At 27.3% G+C, this 23,541-nt stretch overlaps 1 protein-coding gene across 3 annotated transcripts in view; it reads right to left on the minus strand.

Annotated features, from left to right (window-relative positions):
• Window positions 1-8,638: 8,638 nt before the first annotated feature.
• LOC113547851 (carbonic anhydrase-related protein 10) overlaps window positions 8,639-23,541 on the minus strand; it is a 103,297-nt gene continuing 88,394 nt past the window's right edge. The window contains exons 10-12 of one of the 3 annotated variants that reach the window (XM_026948384.1): window positions 14,028-14,073; window positions 10,740-10,782; window positions 8,640-9,071 (exon numbers count right to left, since the gene is read on the minus strand). In XM_026948384.1, the coding sequence (XP_026804185.1) occupies window positions 10,745-10,782; window positions 14,028-14,073 (84 nt within the window). In that variant the 3' untranslated portion in view covers window positions 8,640-9,071; window positions 10,740-10,744. Of the gene's footprint in view, window positions 9,072-10,739; window positions 10,783-14,027; window positions 14,074-23,541 lie in introns of all 3 variants that reach the window. The other 2 variants (XM_026948387.1, XM_026948385.1) reach the window with 2 other exon arrangements.

The following is a 23,541-nucleotide window of genomic DNA, read 5'->3' on the forward strand; positions in this document are numbered from 1 at the left end:
TATTTATAGTAAAGTCACACAAATTGAGAACTCTAAACACGTAAATCGAAATTAATTCAACGCATGATTTGGTATCGAAAGGTGTTATTGAAGTGGTTAATGCGCATGCACTGGTCAAAAGACAACGCGGTCGTCTACAGAGTCAGTTGTGGCTATATCGAAGGTCTTTGGGTTTCCAAGAAACTTACTTGCTCCTTAGCGCCAGAGACACTTATTCGGCCGGTCCATTGTATCTAGCGGAATTTAAGAAAGTCACACGTCTTGCTCTTTATTGTCACAAATATGTGTTAATTTCTACGTGATCTTACAATGCGGGGATTTCACCAGCCATGAAGATTTATATCGGGAGTCACCTTTATCTGAGCTCGACAACCTGACTGTTATTTATTTATTATGTTTAAACAGTTTTATAACGTTATGTGAACATATCATTACGATAAAATATATAACATTGCCTTTTTTTGTCTGATTAATAAGCAACACAAACGTATTTATAACTATGCGTGCACGTACTTAAATTATGTCGAATACAACATTATGCTATCATAATATTATATTATTATTAAGTTTTCGTTTTCAGAAAAACAACCGCAACAAGTTTATCAATACCATATTATAAGTTATAACAGGTTTAGTTAGTACAATAATTATTACATATCACATTGGATTGAAGGAATTGAAAAAATATTATGTAAAACTGTACGTATATGTGGTTTAATTATCATTAAGGGGATTCCATGCCCTTTTTGTCTAACACACGCGTGATATAGTATTTTAGACATGTTTTTTGCCAAATATACCAATTGATCTTATCGCTTTTGATCTAATGAAGCGATAAGAATTCTGAAAACAGATTTGAATTTGTCGTCAAATCTATTTGGAATTGACTTTCTCACAGCTTCGATATTTCCCTCCAAATTCCTAAAAAAATTATGTTAAAAAAGATTAATTAAAAATTACCATATTTCAACTATTGGAGAAGTTAAAATCAAAAAGTCAAAAATCTGGGAAAGTCAATTTCAAGGAGATTCGACGACAAATTCGAATCTGTTTTTAGAACTTTTATCGCTTCATTGGATCAATTGGTATGATTGGCAAAGGATCCGTCTAAAATCCTATGTCGCGCGTGCGTTAGAAAAAAATAGAAAATCACGGTATCGAATTCCCCTTAAGTGGAAGTCTAATTTATACTTGTAAACTGTAAACCAGTGTCCGGTTATTTTTAATTAAAGAAAGCAAGTAATCAAGGTAACTTTGTCTGAATGGTGAATAACTATGTATGTATAAATTATATTTATAATATAATCTCCACTTTTTTTTATTCAATTATTTTAATTGAGTTCAAACTTCTTAATCGCACTAAGAAAACGTAATAAAAATAATTTAAAATGTAACTTGTTCAACTTTCAAAAACTTAAGCAATCGGAAAACAATTATCAGTAAAAAGCATGCAGCGCGAGCAGCGATCGAGTTTGATACGTTTTTCGATGCTATTATCGTACGATAAATTATTAACAGTCACATCAATACATCATTAATCAATTCAACGTTGATTAAAAATTAAAAGTATATTGAATCGAACGTCGTTTAGGTTTTCAGTCAGAAAATGTAAAATGAAAACCGATATCAAAGTTTTTATTTATTGACAAACACAATTTTCTCTTTGTAGGTTTGTAGCTGTTATGCACAAAATTATTTTAGATTTATTAATTATGTTGTCTATGTTTAACAGAGATAACAAAAGTATCAAATCATCCAAACGATATACTTGAACAATTAATATTATACGGCAATACTTAAATGTGTGTGTTTTTTTTTTTAAATTATTATTACTATTATTTTAAAATTTATCATACAAGGTCATGTAAAAATAAACCACTGAGAAAATTTATTTATTGAATTTTTTAAAATAGTCAATTTTTATTATCTTATTTTAGTTTGTTTGAGTAACAACATTATTTTTATTTATTTTTTAATTTTAAATTAATATATTTACAATTTATACATACAATAAACATGATATAATAAGTAAGCTATTATATAAGTTGTATTCTCACAAACATCGAAAAATTAACATGCTCTAACTTTGTCAATTTACACATAATTTCAATATATATCAATTATTTTTAACGATTTTGATTGTTTCTATAGAATGATAATAAAAAAGTGATTTAGAACAAATTACTGTACGGTGATCAAAACATGTTTAAAACGCTACTAAAATTATTGTTAGAATAAAACGTGTTAAATATAAAATTTTATTTTTTTAAATCTGAGAATAAGTGTGAATTTAATAAAAAATAATTAATATCAGAGTTCAAAATAATATTATTCTCTAAATAAATGGTATGAATTATTAGTGTACCTAATTAAAATCAAACCGCTTGTAATTGTATATTATAATATAAAGCATTTTGTTCACGAAAACTATTATAACAGTATTACTAAATTGTTTAATATTTATTTTGTTACCACCTGTGGTTTGAAGTTTTATTTTAATACTTAAAGTTTGTTAAGCTCACAAAATTACCGTAGTTGCTAAAATAATGTTATTAAATATATTAAAATAACTCGAAAAACAGCCTTTTTATTATTATTAATTAAAATAATCATCATAGACCATTACAATTTTGAACAGTATACATAAAATTATTTTAATAACTTTTATGGTTTTAGATATAATAAATACTTGGGATTCGAATTAGATAGATGTTATCAGTATTATTTTTATACTTTCAGTTAGTCGTGCATTTCTTTAATTATTATGCGTGATTCATTTAGTAGGTAATGAATAATGATTATTTTGAAAAGTATTTAATTTTTTTCTTCGAAAAAATGATTCAATGTATTTATAGACAATGGGATCACTCTGTACTTATTTTTTTATACCATGTATGTAATACATTGTTATCACAACCTTGTTAAAGTTATTGAAGGAAAAATTTACTGTCATGGTAAATATTATGATTAACACGGAAAGTTTGTGGTGTGTCTAAATACCGAGCCCTGGACGGAATAATTATATATACGCGTATATTATTTATTCAGTATCGGTATTGTCGAATAAATATGATTGGTCAAAATAAACTATTGTGATTTTTATATCTGCTACCAGAAACTACATTAATGTTAATGATATAAATTCTGATGATGACAGAAATAAATATGAAAACAATTAAAAAAAATATACGAAAATAACACGTACGTAAAACGCGAATAAATTTAATTAGGAGATATTTTTTATTTACTGAGTTTTGTTATTAAAATATTCCAATCATTGTTTTGATTCAAAGTACATAGTAAGTAAAAAAAAAAAAAAAAACTTGAAATCTTTTAACCAAAAAGTTAATTCAAAGACGTGGTTATTTAAGATGGATTGCCTTCGAAGTTTTTATTGGCTTTCAAACCGTCACGTGCACAGAATAAAACAAAATTCAAGAAAAATAAATTACTAAACGATTAAGTGTCCTGTTTAGGGTAATCGATCCACCACGATAATTTCAACAACTAGATTCAATACAATTTTCTATACACTCTTGAGTCTTTCCGTGGCGAGATTTATTTAAGGTCAAATTAAGTTATAACGTACTTACATTATGTGCTTCTGGAATTTCAAAATACTGATATGCAACGACAAATCGAGATTTAAATCGGTAAATTCTGTTTATAGGCAAACATTTTTTTACTCAGAGCAAATATTACTTCAAAGGTCTGTATAATGTATCCAGCTATTATTTGTTGGACGTTACGTGTTTTAACTACATATCACGTATTTACATGACTGTACGTATAATTTATAATATAACGCCAAATAAAATCAATGCGATTTGTTATAGTTAACCATATAATATAAGGTATAATGGTTTATTGCAGTGGAACTTTATAATAAAATACATTTGAAAATAGAATGATAATAGCGTTAATAATAGGTAATATTCTACTTGGGATTATCCAGAAGTAATCGATAATGTTGTGACTAGATAGCAACTTACAATATTATAAGATCTACAATAATTGTATTTGGATTGGATTCGATTCTACGGGCTTGCTTACTTGTATTTATATGCAGACGGCTCGCATAGTTATATATTTAGGGTTTACAAGATTATATAAAGGACGTGATTAATTAAAATTAGGGACAAGTGCACAATCCTATTCGGGGACCTTGTTCATATGACCATAAATCTATTTAATTTGAGAGTATACTGTAAAGAACTCTCCATCTTCTTTTAAAATATCCCTCAACATAGTCGATTGAATAGCAATAGCCAATACATAGTACATACAAATATATTTTTTTTAATAATTCAACAATTATTCACCTAAGACACAGTGGAAAGAATTAATAATGCATTAAATATTATTTAACAATAATTTTTAATTTAATTTTCAACTGATTTCATGATTACTATTTTATAATGACTGGTTCGCACTCGTAAAAAGACATGTTAAGTATTTACTACTATTGTATTCTAATATAGGATGCAATTATCAAAATGTAAACAATAATAATGAAATAATTAATTTTTATTAAAAATAAAAATAAAAATAATACGGGAAACTGAAAAATAGGTATAGTTTAAATGTACTATACATATTATCACACTTCACTCATTATATTATTAAGATACGTGCATAACTCAAGAGTTTATTATTATTTCTAGAATGTTTTAAAATTATATAGTAGTTGTAACTTGATTGAATTGTTATTTACCTAATTTTTTATCCTATGACCTGGCTGATATATTTTTCTCGTAACTCCGTTCAAATTTTGTTGCTATATTGCAATAATATTATATTTTATATTACTATAATACACATCATTTCATACACAGAAAAATAATTTGCTTTATAATATAAAATAGTAAATGTATAAAGTATAAAGCGTTCTGTGGCATATATATATTTTTTAAATGTTACACATAAAAAAATAATTTTAAGTTTATTGATTATTATCATCTGAACTATTAATGGTATCATAATTTAACTTACTTCTATGTATTATTTTTTTAAAATAATAATATTTGTAGACATCAAATAATAATAAAAAAAATTGAGCTTTGTGTTGCGATTCAATAGTTGAAATAGTGCACGTGAACCATTTAAACTTGTGTTAATCTGGAACTGGTTTTGTATGTAAGTCGATCAAAGTCTAAAAATTGATTATTCTAATTTAGCTAATTTATATGTTTCGTTCAAAAGAAAAAATAATAGTAATAATAGTTTAAATATATATATATATATATATCACTAGCTTAAATACATGATACATTTACAAATTTATTACAATAACGACTGGTATATACAACATAACTATGGATGAATAGGTTTACTACGGGTCTAAAATATATTGAGCTTCTATCGACAAGCATACTTTCATACTTTTTATACTAATAAAAATAAATAGTTGTTGAAAATACACGAGACCGTGTATACTCAGAACTTAGGTATAAGCAATCAGACCGGTAATATAATTTAATATAACGTATAAAAAAAATACTAGCATAGGGTAATAATATTAACCAGAACAGGTAAAATACATTTACCAATATAACTATAAGAAAAGTTATTACCTACTTCAATAACTAATCCAATTATATTAATTATATTAAAAATGTATATTATATTGAATATATAGCTTTTCAACTATAACATTTTTCATGAGATTTTCATTAAATTTTATTCTGATAAATTTAAAATATGACAATAATTTATTATAATATTACAATGTATTTATGTAGTAGAAATAAATCGTAAACGTCACAAAAATCTATAGGTATATGTATAATATAAAAAATATAGAATTTAGATCACTCAACAATTATATACAGGTGGAAAATCTGATTTTTTATTCTGTAAGTTACTAATCTTCTGAAAATAACATTCAAACATTTTGTTTGTCTCAATTTTTATCATAATTGACCGTGTACATTATGGATCCTACTCTATGTATGCGATCTATTGCGATACATAGAACGCTCAATACTTATATACAAATAAGATAAATTATAAATCCATAAATCCAACAAGCCAACCATACAATACTGAAGTCATACCTAATTCAGAAATTACTTGTTAGTATTTTTATTTAGATAAATCAACAATTTAAAAAAAAAAATAACTTGCAAAAATAAACGGCAGTTCTTGTTAAAAAAAAGTTTTTATTCCACCAGAACAATACTTTAATAATGGTATGAAAAAAAAAACTAATGAAGTATTTGAAAATATGGCCTTAAGTATAGGTACTTAAAAATTCCAATCAAATCGGAATTTGAATAACTGAAGGATAAAATGGGGTGAGCGTACTCAGTTGCTCGAGTCTGAATACTTGATACAGACAGACAGGCGAAAGACTAAGTAGGCAGACTTTATATGAATATAACTCAAACATTTTGTAGGATTTTTTATTTTATACGGGATCATACAACATTTACATTGACTTAATTAAATCGTTTTTAAATAAAATAAAATACTCAATCATCATTTAAAACTAAACGTACGTCTTCCAAAATTAATAGACGCGATGAAAATAAATATCAGATCTGATGGTACACTTTGTTCATAATAAGTGTCTCTTTATTTATACAAATATTAACTAACATGTTCAGATATAAGAAAATGAAATTAAAAATAAAAAAAAAATTAACTAGAAAAATGATTTTTTTAAACACTTAATATTGGTATTGTATGTATAGCTTTTTAAAATTACAAAATAGTAATTTATAACACCAACAGTGAAATATCGGCATTGACAAAATGTATAATATAAAGCACATTTATATGAATAAATTATGTTTATATAATAATATATATTATATGTAAATAATTTTTTTTAAATTTATAAATTTAATTGAATACAGTTAGAGCACAGTTACTCAATTTATAAATACCATTATATTACCGGTCAATTAAATATAATAATAATTAATAATATATTATTAATTATTCATAAAAAAATATTACTTCACAAGTTTAATATAATCGAACAATGAAATTGCATGTTTAATTGTGCAGCATGATTATATTAAATTCACTTGCTAATCAAATTGTCTTGCTATTTGAAGCAATTAGAATATATCGCCTTAATGGGTCTACAAACTACAGACTAATAGTTATTTTCAGCAAACATAAGTAATTTTTTTAGTAGAAAATTAAATAAATACATTTTAATATTTTTCGAATGAAATGATAATAATGGAGGTTTATTAAAATTAAACAATTTAAATTCATAAATTTAATGATTTAGTGTTTTTTTTTTTTTTACCCAAAATTGCTTAGAACTTGTAATTTATTCTATACGAGTGATGGGTATGCAGTATGTACTTTGTGAAAGTATCGTCGAGCAGATATCGTTATACGATTTTATGTTTGGCTAAAAAAAAATAATGTACGCTTATAATGACTAGAATAAATAAAATACAACTATGTTGGTAAAACAAAAAATGGTTACTGAAAAACATAATTATTTTATGCATGTAAGTACTTACTTCATTGCCATATTGCACGGTATCGTTGGTCGTCATAATATTTTATTTCACGTTTCATGTTCAGTGATATGACATGATTTGGGATGGATACCTAAAGGTCACGTCATTATTGTGAAACATAATAATTATTATATTATTATTATTATAGTGTATCGTATTTACACAACACTGTATAATATTACGATGAGCTCGCAGTTAGGTAGTCGTTTTCCGATTATTGGTTTTCTGCGTTTCGCGGACGTGACACAGTCGATCAAAAATGACTGATAAAATATCTAATCGATGAAATACTCAGTTGTCTCTGGGACGGCATATTATAATAATATTTGCAATAATAGCTTGAAATGTTACATTATACGTAAGTATTAACGGGAATTATTGTTGTTGGTTTAGGCACATATAATACATATAACAATAATACTGAAAACGTTCGTATTTTTTGAATTACAATTTACAGTTTATTAGTTTTTGCGTCGAAGCAACACAATCATAACCATTATCGTGTTATACAAATATAATATAAGTAAGTACATGGCACACGAAACAATGCTTATCATCGAGTGAAATAGTATAATAATATTATTGTGCACATCGTTAAAAACGTGGTCGGCGAATATAATTCCAATTATTTTCTTTGAGTAAATTCTACGATAGATATTTTACAATAACCACCTGTATAAAACAATTGTTGATGAGGAGGGAGGGCAGATAACAACTGTACACACTTTTCAACATAATATAATATTTTGGTTGAACTGGCGTTTACGTCAGCTATGTAATGTTTTACATAATAATATTATAATATCGCGTTTTAATGTATTCAGTTTAGTTTCCGCCAATACGATAGTTTTCACAGTATTCACCGTAACGTTTTGCACAGGTTAATATTAATAATAATAATAATAATAATTTAATATATTATTACGATGGTACAATATTATTACAAACTATTCTATATATATATATATGTATATGTATATCGTACAACATAAATCGTAAATAGTAATCAATTTACATAATAATATAATATCGTAGCATAATAATAATAATAATAATTGTTATACGTTTGTATAATAATAATATGTACATTAATATTTACGAACGGCGATAGAACAACAATACAAAATATAAATTGTATGGCATTTAAATGACGATGACGATAATATAATAATAATAATAATAATAATAATAATAATAATAATAATAATAATTATAATATATTTAACAAATACAAGTTGATACCCCCCCCCCCACATCAGCCCCATCACCGACGTCAACAGCAAATGAGTCGACATTTACGATAATAGTATTTGATAATGTAATATAGAGGCGACTAAAAAGGTAACTAACGATAAGTTTTACTAAATATTATGAAGGAATGATAATATATTATTGTTCTAATTTGCTGTATGTTTATTATTTTTGTTCCTGGACCAGTATCGTCGTTGTTTGGTGTTGAGGAAACCGTCACTGACAATGAATTGTTATTCCGGTCGAAGTGTCGGAAGCCGGACGAAACGGTACATAAGATGGCGGCAATGCCGATGCCGAAAGCCATATTATATCAAAAACCACCGGTAAAAACTAAAATATTAAAAAAAAATTTAAACAAACAATAATTTGTTATTATTACTACTCAAAGTTACGAAATAACGCCATATCAAATATCGACGATTTTTATCGTGAGGATATAATTTGAGATAATTAAACTCAATTTTAGAGTTTTTACAACAATATATATATATTTTTTTTACTAATTAAAATAAGTTAAATCTATGGCAGTAGCCTTGTTTTATGATACTTAAATTATAATACTCGTTACCAATAAGTAGAGCCCAAATTTAAATACCATAAAACTGTCAAATAATGCTCTAAAATTACCCAAAGTTATTATAATAATGCCTTTTCAATTTAATAATGGTCTTAAAAAACCAACATTTTTTTTATAGGCACGCAATTACGCAAGCGATAATAAAATCGGTAGTACACGTTCTTAACAAATAGTAACAAATAAACCGTAATGTATATGACTTAGATAATATAATAAGTCATATGTACCTATTGTACATACATATGCGTGTATTATAATAAATAATACATCCTCGTTAGAATAGTATTTTATTGGCTATTATTACTATCGTCGCAGATTGCAGCTAAATCATTATTATCACTGTTATTGTTGTACATCATCAAATTCATCTACAGTTAAACGAATGGACGAAATTATTAATAAATTAATAAATTATCGCGCGAACTGGTTAACATAAAATAATAATATTGGTATTCATCGATTGCTCAGGGTTTTTGTAGTCTACCAATATAATATTATAGTACTTATAATAATATACTAGTACATACTTTTCGCATGACAATTAATCACAAATTCACAAATCAAAATGGTACTAGTTGTAACCCGTGACACAAAAACATAAATAATACTTATATGATCATCGATTAAGACTCGTGGCCGTATTTAGCATATTTTTTTTTAGGAAGAATGAGGTTGAATCAATAACAAAAGTTATAATTGATAATGAAAATAAATAAAACTAATTATCTTAAGAAGTTTTGGGGTCAGGCATTTAAACTCTTAAACCTCCCCGAAAACAGTCATAACATTACTGAATACAGTTTGAGGTAGATACAACTCTTCTAGTTTTCTAAAAAATTTCCTAATTAATCACTAGAATGTTAACTATACACAGAGTCAAATATCTAAATGGTTTTCTTGCGTACAGAGTAATGTAAATTACATTGAACGAAATAAGTGATTTCCATCACCTACTGATACCAATATAGGAATTAATTGATAATAGGTACATATTATTATTATTATTATTATTATTATAATCTTACAGATTCGCTATACATATTAAAATAAATAACAAATAATAAAAATTTATAACAATACTTGATCAGTTCTATATTTTGTATTTACCGTCAATCAACTTGCCCCTCCCCCAAAAACATCATACGATCACGATCATTCAAGTTTGAGGTGTGTCCGATCCATATACTATATCATGTGATATTTTCAATGCGTATAGAAAATTATATAAGTACAAGACATTATTGAATTTTAATATTTTTTGGAGTTTTTAAGATCAAATTTATTTTACTATACAATCGAAAACTCTAAAAAGCACGCAACACCACGGATTTATGTTTGATAGTATTTCAATATCGCTGTGCAACCAATAAACCTATCGCTGTCATTGTGAAAAATTGGCTGATGTATAGAATATTATTTACCGTAGTTATATCTGGTACAACGAATCCGATGTCCAATCGTTGGCTGAAACAAAAAAAAAAAACAAAAAACAATGCTGATAATGATTTAATAATAATATAATAACAATGATAGATAGAAGTAATAGGATACGAAAAAGGAAAAGACAGAAACGGCTCAAAATAGTATTCGAGTGGTGCATAATTTCTGCTGAGCATCTATACTTGTCTACATTATCTTTTTACAGAACGTGAGGGAAAAATGCCAATAATAATATTTCTCGAGGCTTCAAGAAATTTGCTGTGACTACACGCACTAGAAGTGTATATGGGCACCGAATAAATTGAATAGAGTCAATTTTATTTACTTTTATTTTTTATGTATTTGTTTTTTTTTTGTATTATTATTATTATTATTATTCCAAGACGTGAGAAGCGTTGACAACACCGAGTAGATTAAACAACTGCAAATGTACGGCCGTTGGAAAGGTTGGAGAGCAACTATACGGAAGACGGAGAAGACTAAATAAAATAGAAAAAACGAGAAAAAAGAAAAGTTAACGACCGCGATGGGACAAAGTTCTGCTGGGCAATATTTGTATTCAAAGAATTTTTCAACCTTTGAATTTTTTATGAGCAAGCGGTAAAAAAAAAAGTTTGTCAACACGCGCGCCGGAGGATAAAAAATATAAAATGCATCTAAGTTCTCTAATTTTTAACGTTCGACAGCAAACCGCATTACGCGATTATTACAATATTGCAATGGTCGTCTCATTAACGGGATCGAACGCATCCACTTTATTACATTATGAAAATAAAAATTATTATTCATTATAAAAGAAAAAACGGTCAAAATATGTGGCATAATAATATAGGAAATCACCCGAACTTAAACAAACATGTCTCTATGAGTGAAAATTGTCAACATTTGTTTTTTCATATTATATTGCAATTAGTATGACGTTATTAGCTGAATGCTCAGGTTTCAAATTTAAAATAAAAAATATAAGTGAGACTACTATAAATACGAATCTCCAATCCTCGTATATTGAAAAGTATTATTTTTAAATTTTTACCGGGTTAACATTTATTACATGATTAACACGTATCGGTTCCGAAAATATCATTATCCACGTTTATTTGATAAAACTATTTTTTTTCTGTTTCAAATTATAATTATACAAACTTGGATTTATAATATATAATGTTGAATAGTAGATGGAGAGGCTTGGGGACATATGAAAATTATAAAAATAGTTTTTATAGTTGAACAGAGGTCAATAGTTTTTCGGGACCAATACATACTAAACAAATTCGGAAATGTAAATTTAGCGGGATAGAGAAACTTGGAAACGTATCTATACATTTGTATATAATATTATTGAAAGTATTGGTGCACACACGTGGTGTCGGTTGCACAGATAAGACGTTTTTATTTCAAAGATAATACTGTAATATGGTAGTTGTTTTGAAATTCGAATAAAAATATCGTCGTGACGTAATCGACTCAAAGATTTATTTACTTATAGTTGTTTCGAGCATCGTCCATTACGTAGATATGCCAAACCTCAGAGAAGAGAACTCGAATGTATAGTTTGACGGCGTTGATTTACACGCCCATACGCGATCGCTTATGTGTCGAAAGTTGAAAATCTAACTGGAATGTTAAAGGGTTTAAAAACCATGGAAGCCGTCTGTTAAGCAAAACTACACGAAAAAGGCGCTGTCTGATGCAAATGGGGTCGAGAGGTGCTCTTATATGTGATAGTTAATACCTCTCATCTCTGGTGCAGGAGTAGATTCGCGATTCTAAGCCTAAACGTATAATAAATCTCGCCGGTGCGGCTTAAGTCAAAACTTTGGTTTCGCCAACACGGCATCGTACAACAATAATAATAATATTGAACGGTGTATGCACTTATATATTATAATATTATAACATATACGTCGTCTAAAAAGTAATTCCAGGTACCTATAACACATAATATACCACTCGCGCAAAACGGTGGCGGTGGCAGACACCGGTGAACGGGCGGGAGAATTGAATTGATACAATTTACTCTCGGATATCACTTTGTGACGGACGGGGTGACGGGGCGTGCTCGACCGTGTTTCGCTAAGTCCGGCTTACTCGGGTCAAGTTTAGTTTGATAATAATTTATACGCTCGTGCGTATCGAAATATCGGTGTTTGTGTTGTGGTGTACCACTACGAGAGCCCGCCGGACATCGGTTAAAAGAGGATACCTTTCTATATTGCCCACATATATATTTATGCATATTATATATCATAGCATACATTTTATTATTATACATTATAGCCTATTATATAGATAACGATATTATACCGCGGTCGCCAGCGGTTGTTGCAACCGTAAATTTTGCTTATAAAAGGTCTAATTCCGGCGGAATAATTGAACAAAACCGCGACGTACTTAACTCGGTAGGTTCTCGTGACCCACACGAATACATTTTTATTAAAGACGTTCGAAAATGATACGTATCCACGCGTAACTTTGGGCACTTAAATATTAATAGTTGCAGTCGTCGCGAAATTATGTTAATAACGATAATAACGTATTGCGGTAAAAGTTTTCCGAGGTTTACGTCAGGGAAACAGTGAAAGCAACTCTGTGATAGTGAAATATTTTACGTAAATAATTACGCCTCGATTAATCGCAGACACTATGCCATACACGTTTATTATACAATATAATATAGCAGACACGGCGATTACAATGCAGATTATAGTCAATGATTGTATTAGTTTTAATCCCAGAAACGCAGCAAGATCGATGTTTGTGTAGTATGTGAACAAACGCGATAATATCGTATAAATCGTTACGTGAGGTGGAATAAAAGTTGGATAAAAATCACGTTTCGTCGTTTCGTTTGCAGTGCAATGTCATACTGTAGCAATACATCTACCTGCAACCGACTGTAGCAGACCGACGGACGGAAAATATCGTACAAAAGAAATAAGCTCGCGGAGAAGAAATTAAATATTCAAATATGAAATAAGTATTATTTTTGTATATATTGTATGAAGCTAAGAGTAATAATATTATATTTTACCGTCGCTTTATGATGAGTGACACTCGAGAGATGACGTAAAATAATTATAAATTTTAAATCAAAAGCCACGTTTGTGACTCAAACGCATACTAATAGATTATAATAATAATAATAATAATATACAATACGTGTACGTTCCTTATTAAAACAATATTATAATATAATATGACATCGCCGTACAAAATAATGATATCACCATAGTATATTATATGTTCAAAACGAATTTATGTCCACTCACCTTTGTAGTACATGTTTTTGTGCATGTTCAGCTTGCAAGTCTTACCCTGAAACAATATACAAGACTGTTAGAAAAACACATACGTTAAAGACCAACAATTACATTAAATACATTTATACTCGTATTACGTAGGTTGTCGGTAGCATTATTATACTAATATCGCAACGGCTTCGGCACGTTTGTAGGAGTATACCAGGAAAAGTGCTTACAATAACTTTACATTAAAATAACATTTGAATTCATAGTCATATCTTAGTGATACACTTATATAACATATTATATAGTTTATATATAATATGACGTATATGGTTAATAGTTAAAGCATTTAAATTGTACTCTTACCATTTATAATATAATGCTATATTTTTTTTTTGTGGAGGGATGATTATTTTGTTCAAAAAACACGTGTAAATAAATACTTTTTAATTTTTTTTGGGAACGAAAAATGTGATAAGTGATGACACAACCCACATGCACTGTTAAATACAATTAGGGTTTTAATTTCCATAATTAGAAGCTATTAATCGTCAGTTTGTACTATTCATAAAATCATAAAATACTTATTTTGAATAATCTCAAAAAAGCTTTAATTCAATCATATCTACTTAATAGTTATTTCTATGGATTGTCATAAAAAATGTGATTCAATTACTAATAAATAACGCAAATATTTTATTTTCACGAAATATTATATTAATTATTTGTATTTTGCTTGGAAATTACCCTGTTTAAAAAATCGTATTAAAATAATAATACATTTTTCCAAACAGATACAGAACTATTATTGATACGTGAGACTTTTAGAAGTTTGGGTCGTGCTGTATGGCACGAAAAGCACAGTACCTATTATTGCTTCGTTGGTTTAAGCTTTTAACGGTTTTTTTTACGGTCGACGTATGCCAGCTGCACTAGTGTATATGCCCGAAATCATACGCCAGTATACAATACACATTTATACACGAACTCAAAAAATATATACACATTTACGTGAGTGTGAGTTCGAGTACGCGAATTCTTTTTTATCCGACGTATATTTTACCCTCCGAACATAAGAGACACGTGAAAAGGAAAACGCAGGGCAATTTATACATTTAAAAACGTTCGATATAATATTATACATGCCTTTACGACTTAACGAGTGAGTGCGTGTGGGATTTTTTTTTTATTATTATTTAAATTGACGCGTACGCTTATTTACACACGCGCAGTGAACCTACCAATACCGAATCTATGGTCGAATCGTAAATTGTTACACGGCTGTCGATATTCTCTACATCAGGCATGTCAAACACGCGGCCCGCGGCTACCAATATTAATGGACAAAAAAAAAATAATAATAAAATATTAATGTTGTGTCACGACTCTCTTAGATTCTTAGAAAATGGTTTATTTGGTAAAAAGATTTAGAGAAAGAGATGTCAAGTATCGTCTAAAAAGAATTATTAATATGTTATTTTTTGTAATTTATACCACACCCATTTTCATAAATAATTAGTTTGATTTATATTTTATTTAAACGTTAAAATTCATTTTTTTTTCATTTTTTAATTTAGTTGTAATTGCTTATTCGTGAACATAAAGAATAAAATTGAAAAATTTGTACAAAACATTTATTTTTTCGCTAAATTTTGATGTGTGGCCCAATTAGTAAGCTATTCAATATATTTAGCCCACTTGATACTTTGAGTTTAACATGCCTGCTCTACATAGAAGGACACAATCTCCACCCCAACAGCTAGAGCAACAAAACAGAATATACTCCTCCCCCCCCCAAAAAAAAAAAAAAAATGTGTAGCTTCATTTTATTTGATATTGAAAAATGTGCTAATTTATGATTTACAATGTAAAAAGTGTATAACTGACAAGTTTGGAAAATAGAAATAATATATTATTATATATTTTTTTCTACCAACGAATTCTAATAAAAGTTATGATGTGATGGGTAGAGCTAGAATTAAATCTTTTTTTTCGTCAGTATTATTTTAATACAACTTTCGTTATTGTAGTTACAGCGCAGTAGTGGTGTGTTAAAATTGTTGGGGCAAAAATCGACTTTCAAACACTATTTTACTTAGTAAACTTACTATATACATAGATAAACTTCAAGAATAAATAGAAAATATTACTCAAGATTTTCTCCTCGTATACAATTTAAAAAAAATTAGATTTTTAATCTATACTATATATTTTATTAAATAAATTTGTTTATTAATTTTCAAATTTAAACTTTTTTTATTGGTGATTAAAGATTTTCAATTAATAAAAATAGTAATATTTTAATGATTAATACTTATTATTACTTATTAGTTATTACTTATTGAAATGTATTAGATAATTTTATTAAATTGCGTAAAAAAATAAATATAACTATAGGAATATCCTTAGATTTAAAAATGTTTTGTTGACAAAATATTTTTGTTATAAGTTAATTGAATCGAGTGATTTAAATAGTTAATAATATATTTTATATCAGTAGAATTTTAGCAATATAAGATAATGATAGTGGATGGTTCCCTAAATTAGCCTTTGTCTTAGAGCAAAAAATTCTAGTTGAGACATTGTGTCTACACGATTGTGCAGTGTTCGGCCTGTTTAATCTATTATAACATAGCGTCATTTTTTATTTTAAAAATTTGTTTAGATGTGCATTTTTGACTGAAAGACTCTGACCTGAGTGTGTCAGTGCTAGCTAGATTTCCAATGATAACCTGCTTCTAAACCCAACTGATCGAAACCATGAATGTGTAATGCTTGCCGGTCACATTTTTAATTGTGAATGAATTTGAAAATATTTTAATTTTTTGTTCCGATTTTCCTTAGGCAATATCCATTACCTTAAATTAAAATTTAAAAATATAAATATATAAAGATGTACACATCATCGATTAATCAGATTCGCTATTGAAAGAAACTTGATCTCATCAAATTTCACTGCGTAATACAGTTAGCTAAAGAAAAAAACGCGTAGATTGAAGGTAAGTAAAAAAAAAAAAAAAACGTTTATATTACACATCTATTTCAAAGAAAAATTTAGTAGCCAACTTTTAATTATAATATAACAACAGCGCTGTATTGTATATTAGTGACTCGCGCAGAATTCAGATTTTTTTTCGCTTGCGTAAGAGTTTTTATGGAGTAAATAGTATATTATTATGACGCGAACGTTACACATTTATATTATAATACGTCTATGGCGTATATAGGTAAGAAGTATATGAGAAAAAAACTGTACACGAAAACTTTTGTTTTCGACTATATAATTTTCGAATATTACTCAGTGAAAACTTTTGTTGTGCTTTAAGATTTCACGTTGTTTATAAACTAATAGAAAGTGGCCGCTCTCAACATGAGATTTATAAGTAAAGTTGTTATTTCATATGCGCTTACAATATATATATATATGTGTGTGTGTATAAATGTATGAATGAGGGTAAATACGTAAGCGTGTAATAACCACAAATAGATTTGGTCGGATATATTATTATATATCTGCAATAAATATCAATCCAAAACTTGTGGTTATCGGATAATAATTAACAATATAGATACCGAGTGATTTATTTCACAGTAAGCGATAATCGCTATAATCATCTCAAAAAAGTATGAACGTTTTTGAAAATATTATACTGTAACATTATTTTAAGTGATTATAAAAAAAACATTTTTTTGAAAAAAAGTTATATTATTATTTATCTTGATAAATTTTAAGTTATTTTAAATTTCGAATAACAGCACATATTTTTATATCCAATGTTGTTGTATAATACACATTTTTAGATAATGTAAAACGCCAAAAATACCTTTGGGTTAAATAATATTTATTGTTAAAAGAATCACCGTTAAATCAGCATAGACATGGTCGACTATTATTATGCATGTATGGAAAATGCGCCATAGAAAAACTAGTCACAGGCTGTTCCGAATTTTAGATATCAAGTTTTTCATTCTGTTTGGCACCAATAAGTGGGTTTTGAGTGCATTCGTGACTAGAAAACTAAAAAATAAAAAAATAAATAATGATTTTTAATTTATTCTAGATGCAACCACATGAACTTCCAAATTAACACTTTTTTCTTGTACATCGTTCGTGAATTGTTTTCTGATGGAATTTATACTATTGGTATCGCTATCTTCTGATTAATCAATTTAAATAATTATTTATTTTAATTATCCGTTAATAGTATAAATAAGTAACATTGGTGCAAGTAAAAAAAAAAAAAAATTATATAAATATTTGTCGACTCACAAAAAACAAATATTTTATTTTTTTGTTTGTATTGCGGGATTTCTATACAGCAAATAAAATAAAGTTATTGTAATTAATATAAATATAGTAAAACCTCTATTAATGGACACCTTTTAATAATGGACCCTCCCCAATAATGGACATTTTTAAATTCCCCTGGCAAAAATGTATGTAAATAATAGGAGTTATAAAATCTTAATAGTGGACACTCCTAATAATGGACGTGGACACTAAAAACTGGTACCAAAATTAAAAATTACCTCTCATAAATGGACACAATACATGTCAAAATTAATGTTTAAGTAATAAAAATTTAAAATACTATATTTATCTATTATATATTTTATACGTTCATATTTTATCTTATCTTCGTGGTTTTCTTGTTCGGAAAATGACAAATGGTAGCCAATTTGCAAATTTATTCTGGAGTGCAGAAAAAATGTACGCCAAAAAAGATTACAGAGTTTTCTAATTTTACATAAACATTAAACATTTTTATACACTTTTAAATACATACTTATTATATAATAAATTAACATTTCAATTTATATGTAATATGTATGTACCTATATGTATAATAAATTTTCTACAACATCTCTCTATAGTGGACATTTAGTAATTTCTCACAAATGTCTTCTATGTAGAGATTTTCTCAATAAAAAGGGGACATTTTATAATTCCCCATGGCTGTCCACTATATAAAGGTTTCACTGTACTAATAACATTTTATTAATTTTCATATAATTTTACAACATAAAAATAGGTGTAGCTTACATTTAGCGTAGTTTAAGACAGGATAAATCCACTGCCATTATTTAATTTTCCACTAGAAACACCATGCAAATCCAGCTAGTATTGTATAAATATAATAATTGTCTGATTTTTTCCAACACATTTCTTTTTTTAAATATGTTGTTATAATTATTTGAATAACTTTTTAATTATTCTAGTTTTCATATAAACGTCGCTGCCGTTGTAAATATTATTTCCTGTCAAACGTTATATAGTTTTGTAAGAAGAAAATCGGATCTAATGGCCAAATAATAGGATCATTGATATAACTTAGTTATATAATATATCTAAAATAGTTACTCTGATATTGTTAAATTGTAACTTTAAAAATTAGCAGTCATATTTTTATAATAAATAGTAGTTTTATAAACGTCAAAACAAAATTACCCATGCAACAAGCCGACCTGCTGAAATAATTAAATAATAACAATATTTAAAATTATTAGTACTTATTAAAAAATATCCATGAAGTATTTCTATGAGCATCTATGTGCAATTATATATATTTGGTTTCTTAATAAAACTTTCATAACCAAAATGTGATTGTTACAATTACAAATACATAGTCTATATTGATAAATTATTTTATTAATAGTTTCTTCAATCAAAACAGTAGCCCAATAGTCCATATACATTTATCCGATAAATATTGTGTGTAAGGACCGTAAGGATATAAATACACAAAAAAACCTTATATATATATATAGATTATTGAATTCTTATTTAAACCATTTGTTACTTTTATATGCATTTAGCTACCGTACTGTGTTATTGTTTTTTATGAATATTGCTAAAAAAAAAATCTATTATAGTAAAGAACTGATGTAAATGTGACATAAAAATTATTTTAAAATTGTAACCTACCTCATACCTTAGCTCACCATTTAACTACCATTCGATACATCATTGGATTAAATTATGATAATTGTGACACTGGAATAGGAAGTTTACAGTGAACTTGGTAAACAAATTCGACTGTAGAACCCATCACTGTTCAAACACTATTATATCATCTCAATTCTCACCTGTTGACTCTTTGATTATTTATTATCGTGGTCGATTAACTTTACGGTCGTGTTTAATCATTGAAGCGTTTAACGCACGCATTCTATTGTTTTACAATCGATCTGTTTTTGGCAGTTAAAAGTTAAAACAACAGCGAGATTGCGTAATGCATACTAAATCAGCAGAGAGCAGCATTTATTGGTGAAATATTTTTAAAGGTTTCTGAAAAAATAGTAACGGTTCATTGTTTTTACGTTCTAAGAACACCATAAAGTTGTTTTGTTTGGATATGAAAGTTGGTCAAAATCGACGAAGATTTTAAAATAATACAAACGCAACTTATTTAAAATGTTAGGTAAATATTAACCGTAAAATTAATATTACAATAGTATTTAAAATTTGAACTAGTTATCGAATATATATATCCCAAATATTTATTTTTAAATAAATACCGTTGCGAACGTGCCTATTTTTACAAAAATGTGGACAGCTACACATAAAATGTCGAAATTCCTTAAAATTTGGTCGATGAACTTTTTTCATTTTTATTGATGCACTTATTATGCACCAAAAAAGTTGCAGTTTTATAATATTAATGGGCAGTGTTACGTCAGAAAATTTCAAAATGTATTTGCAACGAAAACATATTAGTAGTTAACATATTACAGTTAATAAGAAAACGATAACAATATTTTTTTAATTTGTCGTGTTTATAAAATATTTTACAAGCTGCTGACTGAAAATGTACACTCAATCATAATAATGTTATAAGCTTTTTTGCTTGTTATAAATATTAATAATTATGTTCTAGTACCAAATAAATCTGAAATCATGACAATTTTTTCTCAATATCCAACATTATCGGTGATAATTTAAATTTTAAATTACATACAATTTGTATTACTATACCAACGTTTATTTTTATTTTATCAACTCTTACAGTAGAAATATTTTTTTTTAAATTTATACTACGATACCGTTAAAGAAATTCACCTTCACAGATATTCCCTTTCATACTAATAGATTGAGTTTTTATAGAAATGTAAAACGTATCACATAAATAATAAAAGCTGTTATCATATATTTATATTATATAGGTTCTAATGATTGTCGAACTTAAATTATTTTATAATCAAAATAAAATAATAAAATAAATACAGAACTTTTTATTTTATATTAAATTTCATTCAAGAAAATTGGTTTAGTCATTTTTCAAATATTATACGAGTACAAGTGTAAATTAAAATAATAAAGGAAACGATAAGACAACAGATACTGACACGTTAATAAGCACGTTGTATAATAATACTTATAATATTACAGTACTACATTTTTAATATTATAGGTACAATTAGAAATAATTTATGTGCGGACTAATTTAACTCGCCCAATAAATGATAATTATCTTTGCGGGTACGTCGGTAACATTTAATGAGCTAAAGATTCAATTCAAAGTTTTAAAAAGTAAATACGTTTATTTGTATAGAACGCATTTAATTAAAAACACGCGATTAAAATAATTTGTTTTCCAGGTAGGTAACTGAAGTACGAATTTAATGAAACATTAAGTGAAAACGAGGAGTTAAGATTAAAAAACGAGATATTAAAGTGCGAGTCGAGGAACACGAATTATATTATAATACACCACGTTTTGAAAAGTAATGTTTACGTCTAATAAAGTTTTGACTTTAAAAGTACCTACCTAGTTACATACGTATATTGTGGGCTACCAGACAACACGAAACGTTAACGAAAATATATACCGAAACTGAGAAACAGAGACGGTTTTATAGAACTATAAAAGAAATAATGTTCATTGCCCTCTATTTTTAAGACTATTTACAATATTACTATGGTGTGACTGGTACATAAACATATAATTTCAGTAAATTTATATTAACACTGATACTAAGGTTTTATATAATATAATATCATTTATTGATAAATGGTAATTAATAATAATATTCAAGAGCTATGTTTTTGAATAGTAAGACTTCATATTTTATAATTATACATACATATAATATAGATATAATAATATTATGAGAAATCCATATTTTGTATAACTACTTCAAACAGAAAGTCAGTACACGTCATAGCGTAGTGGCACTCGTCATCTGGCTGTATATGGCTTACCTATATAACCTATTCAAGCAATTTCAACATGCCATTTTCAACATAACTATAAGTGGTTTTAAGCTCATCTGTCATCAAAACGAATTTTATCCGTTAGAGATATTTTCAGTAGTCGTAATAATATCAGTATACTTTTGAATGTGAAAACAAAACACATTATTTATTGGTGAACTATTATCGAAAAAGTAAAAAGAACGCAAGACGAATAAATCACGAAGGGGTCGGACGCGGTGTTCGATCGGTACTGATTTGCATAACCGTCGAGACTAGACGTTTAAAAAAAAAAATTCAAAGTTTCCAACCCCGGAGATAAATAATAAATAATATACCATATTGTTTACAGAACGTTAATTTGATTATGTGTTGAAGAGAGAAACTTTATATTAAAGTTTGTTCTAGAGGAAAGAGTAGTAGTATCAAAGAGTATATCAAGTTTTGATTTTTACTCGGTATATAATAATAATATTATGCTATGTAGGCACCTATATTATAATAGGTGCATATTAAATTTGCTTCTGAGTGTAATAACTGTACAGTATATAATATGATATAATATTATGTATAGTACCGAAATTAATTTATCTGCATAAATATAAATTCGTTCTAAAAATACGTGACGTTTAAATTAACTTTATAGAGAAGAAAGTATTTGTTCGTGTAATGCAATATAACAATATTATTCTACGTGATTAAATTTAAACTTCAGGCACCACAATAACATAATGAAAAATATGTGAAAATCAAATATCGTAACAACTTTTGCGGTTCTTTTTACAAAGGGTATATAATATAAATAGGGTGTGTTCTACATTATTCATATATTATTATATTGTATTTTAATGTTTGCGCGCAATGCAGCAATAAGCCGGCAAACAGTCGACATCATGCCGGTACACGATTTATGTTTATTTTTATCAAATGTCACGAATTTTAATAAATAAAAAACCTAGAGGGATGGAAACTTAGATACGAACCAAAACAATTATTGTGTCGTAATTTTATTTTATTTTTTTATTAACTAAACTTATCTGTACCACTTGACTAGAAGAGAACAAATATATTCAGAATGGGACTCAAATTTTACACGCTAATACTTGATTAGAAAGGAGCCTAGATCAATTATGTATCACATGCAAGATATCTCTTAAAAATTCAAATTGAACACATTATTTATTGTGCACTGTCCAAAATACTCAATACCACGCTATCTCTTCGATTAACAGTTCAAAAACTGGTAATGTATTTATATGTTTTAAACATATATGATGTGTATTCTATATGATAAAAAAAAAAAGAAAAAATTGTTATGAAAATCAATAACAGTGTGTTAATAGT

The sequence above is a fragment of the Rhopalosiphum maidis genome, chromosome 1, assembly GCF_003676215.2.
Source record: "Rhopalosiphum maidis isolate BTI-1 chromosome 1, ASM367621v3, whole genome shotgun sequence".
Classification (NCBI taxonomy): Eukaryota; Metazoa; Arthropoda; class Insecta; order Hemiptera; family Aphididae; genus Rhopalosiphum; species Rhopalosiphum maidis.